The sequence below is a fragment of the Oryzias melastigma genome, linkage group LG1 (assembly GCF_002922805.2).
Source record: "Oryzias melastigma strain HK-1 linkage group LG1, ASM292280v2, whole genome shotgun sequence".
In the NCBI taxonomy this organism is placed as follows: domain Eukaryota; kingdom Metazoa; phylum Chordata; class Actinopteri; order Beloniformes; family Adrianichthyidae; genus Oryzias; species Oryzias melastigma.
Genome location: NC_050512.1, coordinates 20,621,840 through 20,634,747, shown reverse-complemented (window position 1 = coordinate 20,634,747; position 12,908 = coordinate 20,621,840). Strand labels below are relative to the sequence as shown.

At 37.6% G+C, this 12,908-nt stretch overlaps 1 protein-coding gene across 3 annotated transcripts in view; it reads left to right on the top strand.

Annotated features, from left to right (window-relative positions):
- The first annotated feature begins 6,209 nt into the window (after positions 1-6,209).
- The window catches only part of fbxo10 (F-box protein 10), an 8,136-nt gene continuing 1,437 nt past the window's right edge, over positions 6,210-12,908 (top strand). The window contains exons 1-11 of one of the 3 annotated variants that reach the window (XM_024289515.2): positions 6,211-6,435; positions 6,612-6,970; positions 7,067-7,236; positions 8,552-9,367; positions 9,474-9,623; positions 10,711-10,847; positions 11,106-11,176; positions 11,252-11,404; positions 11,498-11,845; positions 11,911-12,221; positions 12,311-12,495. In XM_024289515.2, the coding sequence (XP_024145283.1) occupies positions 6,652-6,970; positions 7,067-7,236; positions 8,552-9,367; positions 9,474-9,623; positions 10,711-10,847; positions 11,106-11,176; positions 11,252-11,404; positions 11,498-11,845; positions 11,911-12,221; positions 12,311-12,495 (2,660 nt within the window). In that variant the 5' untranslated portion in view covers positions 6,211-6,435; positions 6,612-6,651. Of the gene's footprint in view, positions 6,436-6,611; positions 7,237-8,551; positions 9,368-9,473; positions 9,624-10,710; positions 10,848-11,105; positions 11,177-11,251; positions 11,405-11,497; positions 11,846-11,910; positions 12,222-12,310; positions 12,496-12,908 lie in introns of those variants that run through there. The other 2 variants (XM_024289513.2, XM_024289516.1) reach the window with 2 other exon arrangements.

Sequence of the window (12,908 nt, the reverse complement as noted above, 5' to 3'; positions counted from 1 at the left end):
TATATACATTTTTTTTTCTTGTATGTCAAAGCTACTTTAAAGCGGTATAAATGAGTAATAACATGGCACAAAACCATGTGTTTTCTGTTTAATTTTTATACTTTTTTATCTCTGATGTTACAAATTTCAATAATCTTGATTTGGCATTAAATTGTTGTACTAAATTATTATTATATACATAATTTTTTATTGTGAAAACTTAAAATATTTCGAAACGAAAAAAAAGATGCTTTGTAAAACTCATTTTTTTAAACTTTGCGTATTTCAAAGCTATTTTAAAGCAATCTCAATAAGTATAAATATGACACAAAACTGCATCTTTTCTGCATAATTTGTATGTATATTTTATCTCACAATGTTTCAAATGTACAAATTCTAAGCAAAAATACACTTCCAAGAGAAAGTTAAGCATTCAATTGTTGTTTTAAAAATATTATAACCATATTGACTCTATCATAAATATAAAATTAACTTACTTCCTTAATTAATGTGTTTTTCCTACTATATTTCTTGTATTTCGATTATCTGTATTTTTTAAGTTACAGCTATAGAATTGATAAAATGTAAAAACAATAATTTGTTAATGTATTATTGGTATTTTTGCTTATATTCTAACATAAAGTAATATTTAATTGTTGCTTCCTAAGATTGTTTTTTATTATTATTATTTTAGCCTATTTCATACTTTAGTATCTGTTAACAAAAATCACATTTAGGAGAGAAAGTTTGGGGTTAAATAGTTGTTTCGAAATGATAAAACATTTATGGCTTTGTCATAAATTTAAAATAAACTCACTTCCATAATGACTGTGCACTTCTCTCAATGCTTCCTTCCTTTATTATGGGTCCCTACATTTTGAAATTGCACATATTTCATTGTATACATGTAAAACAAATCCTAATGTGTCATTAATAAGTAAACATGTTTTTATTTGGTATATTCTAAAATAAAAGAATCTTAACTGTCAAGGAAGTGTAAAAGAGCAATTGACTATATTTATTTCTGTTTTTTTTTTTTATCATGGAGGACCTTTTACTTCTCTGGAAATCCTTCTCAATTCTTAAAACCTTTTAGGGAAGGAAATATTATCATTTTCTGTTATCAGTTTTGTGCTGGTCACATGCATTTTCACTTGTTTAAACACATGAATTGGTCTTAACGGAAGCACAATCTAAAATCCAAAACTTTCCACAGTTGTTAGCATGTGTTGTGTGGTTAAATCATTTCTGTTTTTCACTTTCATATGTTCAAAACTTTAAATTTAAAATATAAAAATGTATTTGTTTATGTTTTTTTCCTTTTTTTTACCTATTGAACTTTAGCTAAAACTGCAATATAATGTTAATAAAGTGAATTTTGTTACAATTTATGGATTAAAAAAAAGAGATAAACCAGCTAATTTGAATAGAATGACACAACACTGATGAATGAATTTGTCACAACAAGACATTTTTCTTTTTTTTAGGGGGTATGTTGCTCAACACAACTTTTATCTTTATGAGTGCATCTGCAGTGTAACAGCTCCAAGGCAAATTCCCATGAAAAGTTGTTGGCGTCTTCTCTGGTGTTGTCCTAATGATTTCACAAACGCCAGCCAAGTCAGAACCCTAGAATGAATGAGTTTACCGCAGTGACGTTAGCTTTTTAAAAAATATATATATTTGTATCCATTTCCATCATGGATCAGAGATTTAGGCTCCAGGATATTTTCTAGAGGTCTGGAAAACTGACCATCCAAGGGTTGAGTAATATATAGTTTTACTAATATTGTGATAGAAGGGTGTGTACAAAAATGCTTAATTTCCTTAATTAACATATCTTAAATATGAGCTTCTTTGAATCTGTCGCTGGATTTGCAATCAATGTGACTTAAACTATTGCACAACAAGGTACAGTTGCACAGTATTTTTTTTCATGGCATAGATCATGCATGAGTGTACTTTATCGCTAGATAAAACAGATGGTGTTGTGTATAATAAGTTCTATTATGTGCCTACTCAAATCCCTTGCCATGCATGGTTAAGAAAAGAATTTCCCGCTCTAGACAAAACCCTATAGATACTAAGCACATAGGTCTGAGGCAATAAGCCAGGGAGAACGCAGGAGCTGGGAAAACCAGAAATGAGTCATCAAGTGGAGTTACTTTCCTTTTTTTGCATATATTTTATATATTTTTTTTTCAATGTTTACAATACCTGGAAGGGTAGACGTGGAGCTGCGGTTCATCTAAAAGATTTACATGACTGGAACGTGAGAGATGGCTTGGAGGCATATCAAATGCAGCCAGTCGCTGAAAATTCCTGGAAAAGTCAAGGAGTTCTGGGACTTATTGATAGCAGGAGATAAGAAGAGAAGAAAAGAAAAAGGGCTCAAATGGATTGCTTGACCACCCGGCTCCTACACACATACATACACTTGAGAAGAAAAAAAACACTTCAAATGAGGTTATCTGGAGATCGGAGGCCTTGAAGGTTAAATTCCACAGTGGCATCTTGTTCATGTCTAAACAAGCTTTGTTGTTAGAAATACCATGTTATCATAAAATAATTGTGGGGAATAACATTTATATGATCCCACATGTAAGTGACAGCTATAATTTATCTCCAATTTTGTTAAATTTCTACTAAAACTAAATACCTTTTTGGTGTCAAAAATTGAATTTTTGACATTAAAAATACATATTACAAAGTAACTTTGTGGTGAAAGATAGAGTTTTAGTAGATTTTGTTTCCTTGTTGGAAACCAAATCTTGAGACTAATTTATCTCTGTCAAGTTACAGCAGTTGCAACATGAAAAGAATTTTGTGTGAAAAAAGGAGCAATAATCTTTGAATTATTTATCACACAATCCTTTTTCTAAGAAATGTAATTCTTCAAAATTAAAATCAACAACATTTCTTGCCAAAAAGTCAGCAAAATCGTAATATTAAACCCTCCCTTCTCTTGAAAGAATAAAGGAGGGATTTATAATTGTGTTTGCAGTGCAGATTTGTCCCCAGTCTGACACCACTGTTGAAGTTTGGAAGGCTTTGCAGTAATAAACACATTTTTGGGAACTCCAACCATTGAGTTCTTTCTGAGGCGTGAAAATGTTTTTCAACGTTATTGTGACACTTTTGGTTATCCTAAAACTACACAAAGGTGGGTGTGTCCTGACAAATTCAACAAAATTTCTTTGCATGCATGCAAGTGTTAAATGGGTGTTGAAATTCTTCTAAATGCTGCAGGGTGCAGTCTTACGGTTCAAGGAATGAATCTGCGATGCCTGTGCATCACGAAGGAGAGAGCACTAATAGGGCGCCTCATAGGGGCGGTGGAAGTGAACCTTGCAAGCTCCTACTGCACGGAAGTTGAGATCATGTAAGTCTAATTATTTATCACTTTTGAAAGATTTAAGGATACAGAGCTCAGTTATTTACCTGGATAATAACATGAGCTCACAAAGTCTCTGACTGTTTCTAATGACTTGATCCTGCAGTGCAACTTTAGTGAAGAGTGAGAAAAAGATTTGTCTGGACCCTGAAGCCTCATGGGTGAAAAAAGTGCTGAATGCAATGAAGAAACGTCCTGGGTAATGATATGTTATAACTCAGTGCAAATAGATACAGTTATAAGCTACATTTCTAAGGAACTACACTGGATTCTTTATAATTAGAACAAGCAGTTTATTTTTTTAAAGACGTAACAACACTTGGAAATTTTACTACATTCATATAATTTGATTTTTTTTTTCTTATTTAAGAGTGTTTCAGTAGTAAGGCTTAAATCCAATAGATGAGTACATAAAAACAACTTTACATGTTTTATACATTATCCAGAATGAATTAAAAAATTAATGTTATTATTGCAAAAATTTAATTTATGAAAAAAAAACATTTTGGCTACTAAAAGATTTCTTTTATTTTGAAAAGAAAAATCCTTTTCTCTAGGTGGACACCTTGAAGACCAAACTTCCTCTGTTACTTTCAACATGGAAAAAATGCAGAATGCTGTTCCTTTTTTTAGAAACACACACGTGGGAGCTTTGGTTTCCAAGAATAAGGCTGAAGAGAAGTGAGATGTGAAGTCACGATTGTTTTTTACAAGAAGATGCGAGATCAAGTTGGCAGGAATATGCTTTTGTTTTCATCATAAAGAAAAAATGTGTAAATATTTTTAATATCTGTGTCAATAACTGTTGCTCCATCTCTAATTTCATTTAAATTCTATGTCCTGACTCTTTTTTTAAGTATGTTTTATTAAGTCATGGTTATACCTTTACATCTGTTTAGATTATATCTTTGTGCTGTCTTGCTTTGTGAATAAACTGTGGATGTTTTGTTTTTTTAAATAAACTGTTACTCTTTTAATTTTTTGTGCATATAACAGACAGACTTTTCTTTTTTAAGTTTTTTTTTGCAAATACACAGACCAATACCTAATTTATTCTTCTTTTCATTTTTATTAAACTTGCTTTTATTTTCACTAAGTACATGTAAAGCTACAAGACATTTTTTCTCCAATTTGTTCTCAAAAGTGATCCATCAAATAATCAACCCTTTTATTAACTAACTTTTTCCGTGTGAACCGTTTAAATCCTTGAATTAAAAAAAAAAAGACATTGTTCTTTCAGTCTGGTCCTTTTGCAGGTCTAAACCTGCAGGGATATGAAATGGAAAGGTGGGTGGAAGCTATGGTTTGACTTTTAGGAAGCTTAGCGTGTCTGACAGAATACCTCACTTTCCCACTTTTACATGACTCTTCATGCACAGGTAAAGAATATTATGTAATTGACCTTTTTATCAGGACAGCGGAATCAACTGAAAAGCAGGAAAAGCATTGTTGAGAATGACATTTCAATTCTATTTTTTATGCAGAAGCAGTGAAACTGGATGCAGAGAGACATCGCCATCTTTTGGTCAAATATGTAAACAGAATTATCCGTCTGCGTGGCTCCATTGCTGCATTAATAAATGGCAACATGTTTTTTTCTTTGCAACTAAACTAATTTAAACTAATTTTCCTTGTATCTTTGAAGTCAAATGTTACCTTGCTTCACAGGGTTATAGAAATCTGAAACTCACCTCGTCTACAGCAGCTTTTATGCTAAAAGCAAAACATGTTTTAAGTGGAAGGATAAAATGGTAGTGTGAAGTGGATTAAGTTTATTAGCCATTTTTGGCATTTTCAGAAGGATTTTTATAAAATGTCACCAGTGCAGAACTATTTTTACAAAATGCCTCCAGAAAAATATTCACTTTGGTGATCATGTCATGACCTCTGGTAGTGTTTCCTCAAGCAATTTGGCTTTGACACCTGCTCGTAGTGCACCAACAGTTAGATTTATGTTTCCATGCGCTAAAGGATTCTTTGCATTCTATTAGATTTTAATCTGCAACTGTTATCCATATTGGAATTGCTAGATTTGTGTTTTCTTATCACTAAAAGTATATTCACAAATATGTAAACTTAACTGAAGTTGGAAAGGCACAACTTTTAAAAAATACCTTTACTAAATTAATCATACTCTTTACTATATGTATCACTAATCAAATCCATATGTATTTTATGGCCTTTAAATACTTTAAAAATACTGTGCAGATGAATAAATATAAAAACAAAGAGCAAAAACAGAAAAAAATTAAATATGTTAACTAAAATGCGATCTAAAAGACAATGCATAACTAAAGTAACTTCACAATTTTAAATTAATAAATAAATACTATACAGTACTAATTGCCAACTTATTGCTATAAGGTGGAGGAAAACAGTTTTATTTTTGACTGTTCTCTAAAATCCCACTTCAATAATCTTTTGATCTAATGTAAAAGCTTTCCCTGTCATACTTTAGCAATGGTAATGCCCTTTTTAAGCAAAATAATATATATATATATATATATATATATATATATATATATATATATATATATATATATATATATATATATATATATATATATATATTAAATATGTCGTTTTCTAGGACATGGTTTCTGCTGAGCAGTAGTAGTTCATCAGAAATTTGCCTCTGAGTTGTGGACAAGATTTTTGGTAGAGTGAGCTTCCTACACTTCCCATCATCCAATTCTTGGGTCCTTGACTGATGCTGTTTTTATAGTCTGAACAGTTAAAATTGTGCTAACAAGGATCCAAAATAATAATAAAAAATATTTGGTACAAATTTGAAAAGCCTATCATTTTACAGTGAGTCATCACTGATGTTTTGCCTTGAAGTGTTGTCGACTTCCAAGAAAGACAGGGGGAGGCTTTAGTACACGCCCACTTTTTTGGGAAGCGGAAGATGGACATCTGTGTTTGCCGTAAACTGGTTCGTTTGGACGGGGCTCCAGTCGGTCGCAGCAGGAAAGAAGTCGCCGCAGACATGTAACGCTGAGGGGAAACCGCTGTAAACATCCAGCCGACATGCGCTAATTCGTCGGAGCAGCGACTGAAAGGTAGTGCTTCCTATTTTACAATAAATGTTAGAAATAACTAGCGCTTCTCTGCTAGCTTACAGGTAACAAGCGCCGCAAAGTTAACGGAAAACGCCAAAGCTCCGAATAACGTGGACCCGCTGTTGTTAAATGAATGGTGGTGTGACGACTTGTTGTTGCTGCTTGTTTCCATCCAGGTGCCGTCACGGTGCTTCCCCAGCCGGCGGCTCTGCTGCCATGGAGGTGGGGAGCCTCCCCGTGGAGCTGTGGCGGGTTATCTTGGCCTATCTCCCCCTCCCCGACCTGGGCCGCTGCTGCCAGGTGTGCAGGGCTTGGCGGGAGCTCATCCTCTCCCTGGACAGCACCCGCTGGAGGCAGCTCTGCCTCGGCTGCTCCGAGTGCCGACATCCCAACTGGCCCAGCCAGCCTCACCTGGAGCCCGCCTCGTGGAGAGAAGCCCTGAAGCAGCACGCCCTGGCCAGCCGAACCTGGACTCGGAACGTCCCCGAGCTCCAGTCCTCTGCCTGCCTCCATTTTTTCCGTCGACGAAAAGACCGTAAGGTCTGGCACGTCGGCCCCGGCTGTGAATTTGAGACCCTGCGTGGGGCTCTGGGGGTGACGGGACCCTATGACCGGGTTGTTCTCCATCCAGGGGTCTACGAGGAGCAGGCTGAGGTGGCTCTGAAGGTGCCCGTGGAGCTGGTTGGTCTGGGGCGACTGGGTGAGGTGGCCCTGCTGGTGTGCATTGAGCAGCAGTGCCCTACTGCCAGACTGTGCAACCTGGTGTTCATGCCACCATGGTTCTCCACTGTTGTCTACAAGGTGAGGGACCAGCTTGTTGCAGCTTCATGCGGTACACCAGAAAAAAAGCACAAAGGAGGTATTTTTTTCCCCTTCTAAATCAATACAGCAACAATCATCTATACTAGGGAACTCTTACACTTAAAGAGCCATACAGGTCGATTTCTCACTGATAACCCAATAAGTGCCACAAAGTTTTACTTTCCCCCCTTAGTAAAATGTTTTTATGTTATTGTTACTATTATGATAAATATCAATGAACTATATAGCTCTTTTTCAAATTATGAAATAGTTTAGAACTTTTGACAGACTTTCTTACCAAATAAATTACACCATTGTCACATAAGATCATCTCAATGCAGGGGTAGAATTAGCAAAAAAAAAAAAAAGTTTATTTTTACCAGAATTTTGCAAATCTAAAAGACCAAAATTAAATCGGAACTGATTAAGTGACCCTTACCCTGGGATCATTCTGCATCTAGTCCGGTCTCTGCTGTGCTCTGTATTCATTCCATTGGCTTCAAATCTTTTGCCAGAGTACTTTTTTGTGAAGTTGGGGCTATTAACGACCTAAACCAGAAATCATACCAGCGAGTGTAGTGTATCCTGTACTGTTTTTCAAAATTAAACCTATTTTCTCCAGTATTCGCAGTTTTACCAAGTTGTAAATATTACATCATTGTGACAACCAACCCTGGTCTCCCTACTTGTTACACATTGATACAAGTTCTGCGCTCACCCTTTGTGTGAAAACAAGACATGCAGATAAAGAAGAGTTGTGAATATAATTCAAAATCATGGTGGAATGAGGGTTTGTTTACTAGTACTTCTTATAAAAATGGTGGGTTATCTCTACGTGAGTTTAAAGTTGTGTGATGTCGGCAGCAAACCATGAGGCTGAAGCAGGATCGCAGCAATCCGTAGCCAATGGGAGTCATCTGCCGTAGCTAGACCACTAGATGCGGTGTCAGAAGAAGAAAAAAAACTATTTTCATTGGAGTGGGTCTTTGAAATCCTTGAATTTGTACAAAAATAGAAAATCAGTTTTATGATGTGGTTCTCTTCTAATTCAGGTTGTGCTTACTGACCTGAAAATGATTTTTAGTGGCACACAAAGCTAAAAAATCTGCCAAAATGTTGTAGTTTGACTTGTGATGTGTACTGTCTTTCAACTGCTTGTTAAAATGTGTTGAATAAAGTTTAAGTTAGTTTACTCTTTTATTTTTTAAATGAAAAACTTTATCTTTAACTATACAGCCACAGTGGAGGGGTAAAAGTGTCTCTGGAGCCTCCAGTTGCACTCCCCTGATCTATACTCTTTTCTATTTTCCCTCAGACATCATGGGGTCACGTCCAGATGGATAATTGCAACTTTGAGGGAGCTCAGCTGCAAATCCGTGGCCCTGGAACCTGCCAGGCCCGTTTCTGCTCCTTCTCTCAAGGCAGCTCTCTCCACTTATTCGGTGTCTTTCTCAGTTTATTAGACAGCTGTGACTTCTCAGGAAGTGACACGGCTTCGGTGACCGTGGAAGGTCCCCCAGTGTCGGAGAGAAATTGGGCTTGTAAACACTTGGCCGCCCTGGCCAGGACGTTCCCATCTGGGTTTATTAGCGCTCCTAAAGCCCCCCGGGCCGGCTCCACCGGCGGGCCTAACCCTGCAGGAGGCAATGCAAAGAAGGAGCCCGTGGGCACAGAGGAATGGAAAACAAGAATGGGCGGAGATGCGGTGTGTCATGGAACTGTTATTGAGGATGGTTGGAGTGATGGCGATTGCAGCGAAGGAGATGATGAGAAAAAGGATGCAAAGGGAATCAACACTGCCAAAAAAATGTTTACACTGGATTATAAAATCCCATACGATCATCACGGTCTGGCTCATTTGTTGAAGCCTCGGGAAGATGGCACTCTGCCAGTCGCCTCGTCGCCTGCTCCTCCACCTGTTACCCCAGAACCCCTCACCCTTCAAGAGGAGTTAGAGAGGGATCCAGAGGCGCAGATGATGGCAGCATCAACGCTTGGCTGCATCGTCAGACGCTGCCTCTTCAGGGACGGGAAGGGCGGCGTGCATTTGTCGAATTACGGACAAGGTCGACTGGAAGAAAATGTCTTTCGGGGGCTGAATTATGCTGTCCGCTGCATCCAGAACGCCACGGTAAATGCAATCGCGTGCTGTTAACACATGTCGAGCAAGTGTTTCACTTCATGATTAATTCAGCAGCTTTTTTTGTTACCTGAGCTTTTTGTCTTCCCTCCTTCAGATCGTAATGCTGAGAAACGAGGTGTGCGAGTGCTGTGCGTCAGGAGTGTTTCTTCGCCTGTCTGCTCAGGGCCTGATTGCAGAAAATAACATCCACTCCAACGGGGAGGCAGGCTTGGATATTCGGAAAGGAGCCAACCCCATCATTCTGGTAAATCTGGTGACGCTGCAAAAAAAGGAGTTAAGACATGTACAAATCGCAACCGGATTTTATATTTGAGCTGTGTTAAAACAAGTTTTGGGATGTGAATTTGGACGTGAACTTTATCAAAGACAAATCCTCCTGAAAATCGCGTTTTTAACATGTTCTTGTAGCATTTTTCTGATGATGGAGGACAAATATCAAGAAATTTAAGCTAAAAATTGCATCCAGTTATAAATGTCTAGATCAGGGGCCAATTTTTTCGACGTGTGTGCCAAAAAGGGTTCTAAAATTCAGCCGCAGGGTCGGAGCTGGACCGGTATTTTAGTTATTCACCTCATAAGACAAGGAAATGACATCAAATCTGGATGAAAACATGTTTTCATTTTGATTAAAGCTAATATAGAACATGTTGGAGGGGTTATTTCAAAACTCTCATTTTAGTGCCAATTGTTAGATTTTCTTCAAGAAAAACTGTGGAAAAAAAATGTTTTTTTTTTGTCCTGATTTTGGTGTGCCACCTTCATTTTTTTTCCTTTTACTCTGATATAAACACTTTATTTGAATCTGTTTGTAAAAAAAAACTCAAAACATTTAGAATAATGTGAGCTTTTTATTGTCATTCTCAAAGATGTGAGACACAAAACAAAAACCTAAATCACTTTAAACTGCATTTGTTCAAAACTTTAGCCACTTTAGTGTAATTTACCAAAATGACACATTTGGAGTTTTATATGACTAACTATAAATTATAAACAAAATTTAAAGAACATTTCTACAGAATTTCTGAGAGTAAATTCAACTTTTTTTGCTTTGTTGTTTGACGTGTTAAAAATCTGAGCAGAAATGACAAAACTTAATTAACTAATCTATTATGTATTCAATTGTTAGCATTTTTCATTAAAGCTAAAGTGCCACAATAAGGGCTAAAAGAGCTAACTACTGCTGTTCTGTAGAAACTATGTCCTACAAAAAGATTGTTTTTTTTTTAATTTTGGCTAAAAACGTCAAAATTATATTTAAAAGACCACTTGGTTCAAATTAGCTCAAAGTATGATTGAAGTGGGTCTTTAAGTCTTTTTTTCTCTTGTTACAGTGTAACAAAATTCACAGTGGTTTGCGCTCTGGGATTGTCGTTCTTGGCAACGGGAGAGGTTCGATTCGGAGCAACCTGATCTATAACAACAAGGAAGCGGGGGTGTACATTCTCTTCAGTGGGAATCCTGTGGTGAGGTAGGCAGGATTTCATCAACATGGAGGCTCTTTCAGCTTGTAAATGTTTTTTTTCTCAGTTGGGGCAAAAGACAACAAATCTCAGATGTCAACTCAAAAGCAGCATGACTGTCACCTGATTATTTTTTTTTTCACTTTTCTTAAAAAAAAAAAAAAAAAAAGCAAATCTTTCCTACTGAGGCTTGTAAGAGAACCCTTTAAAAATTAAAGTAAGGAAGAAAGTAAAAGCTGATATTGTCTCCCCACGTTCTCTCGTAGTGGGAATCACATCTTCCAAGGCCAGGCCGCTGGAATCGCCATAAATGAGAACGGCAGAGGGATGATCACCGGTGAGCCACCGACTTTGGTCCACATCACAGTCTATCTGTTCATAGCATCACTAAACGTTTCAATTTTTATTCTAGAAAATGTGATCAAGGAGAACCAGTGGGGAGGTGTGGACATCCGCAGAGGGGGCGACCCCATTTTGAGGAACAACTATATTTGTTATGGCTTCTCGGATGGCGTGGTTGTAGGAGAGCGAGGGCGTGGGCTGATTGAAGGAAATCATGTTTACTGTACGTCATTACATTATCAAATGCAAAATTATAGCATCTATAGCATGTCTACATATAACTTCCTTTTAAAAAATGTATTATTTGTTTTTTAAGGTAACAAAGGCTGCGGCGTTTGGGTTATGTCATCCAGCCTCCCACAGCTTTTGGGAAATTACATCATCCATAACTGCATGTACGGGCTGGCAGTGTTCTGCAGGAAAGATTCAGAGAACATGGAGTCCAGGGAGGGGAACTGGCCCGGACGGGAAGGAATCGGTGAGGCTGGAAATGGAGAAAGAAGAGGAGTGGAGGTGGAAGGCCGCGAAGCTCATGAGAACTTCAACGAAGAGGGGGAACTCTTTGCTTGGGAGAGCGATCTGGACAGCGAGGATGGGCGGCACTCTGCTCGGCGCTCCATCAGCGTGGCTTTAGTGGAGAGCAACTGCCTGAGTTACAATGGAGGTATTAAACAGTCTCGAACTCCCATCATCATCGTCAGTCTCCCAACCGTCTTTGTCTGTTTGCAGCCGTCGGCCTGTACGTGAAGAGCAGCGAGGCCATGAATGTGTTTGCTAACCTCGTGAACAGCAACCGCGGCCCCGGAATAGCCGTTCTGCAGAGCAGTCAGCTGACGCGGCTCGTTACGAACTGCATCCTTGAGAACGATCGAGGGGGCGTCACGGTGGAAAAGGACTGCAGGGTGGAGCTCCGCGGTAACGGCATCTATGAAAACAGGGGTCACGGCGTCAGGTTCAGCGGCATTGGGCAGATAGTGGAGAATGATGTTGTTGGTAACTATGGCAACGGGATCCAAGTCTCTTCAAGTGCTGATATAAAGGTAAACCTTAAGCCTGTTTTTGTTTTTTATATTTACTGCCCTTATTGCACCTCGGTGTACAAATGCTCTTTTTTTTTCTTGCATCTCAGGTCGTGCGTAACCGTGTTCAGCCAGCGCAAGGCTGTGGCATTGCTCTCTTGGGGGCAGTAAAGGGTCTGATCCATGACAATATATTGTTTGAGGGCCACCCAGACTACAAAAAGAAACTGATTCATATGGACTCTGGCAATGAGAGCTGTGTGCTGCAAAACAATATATTAAGACACAATGACAGGTAATGTGGCCAAAGGGATAAACAAAATCACCATAGCTTTAGTTTTTCAACTTGTAAAATGTTTTTTTTCTTTATTGGGTCTTTATAACTTTGATGTATTTATTTTATAACAAAAAAATCTACAACAGTGACAGTTTAAGTCTATTTGATGCAATAGTTTAGCTGCTTTTACACTTAAAGATCAATCTTGTTGATTCATTTATCAAATGTGTCATCTAAATATTTACAATAATTGGATTATAAAAGTGTTATATTGTTCTATATTTAAGAATTTTAACTTCTTTTACTTTTGACAGCAGCACATATTCCTTTCAAAATAAAATATGCCCTGTGCCAAATAAGATCCTCCCACTGTAGAAGAAGATTAACTTCAATTAAAAGTGCAAGAAAAATGAGTCAAAAATGGCATTTTG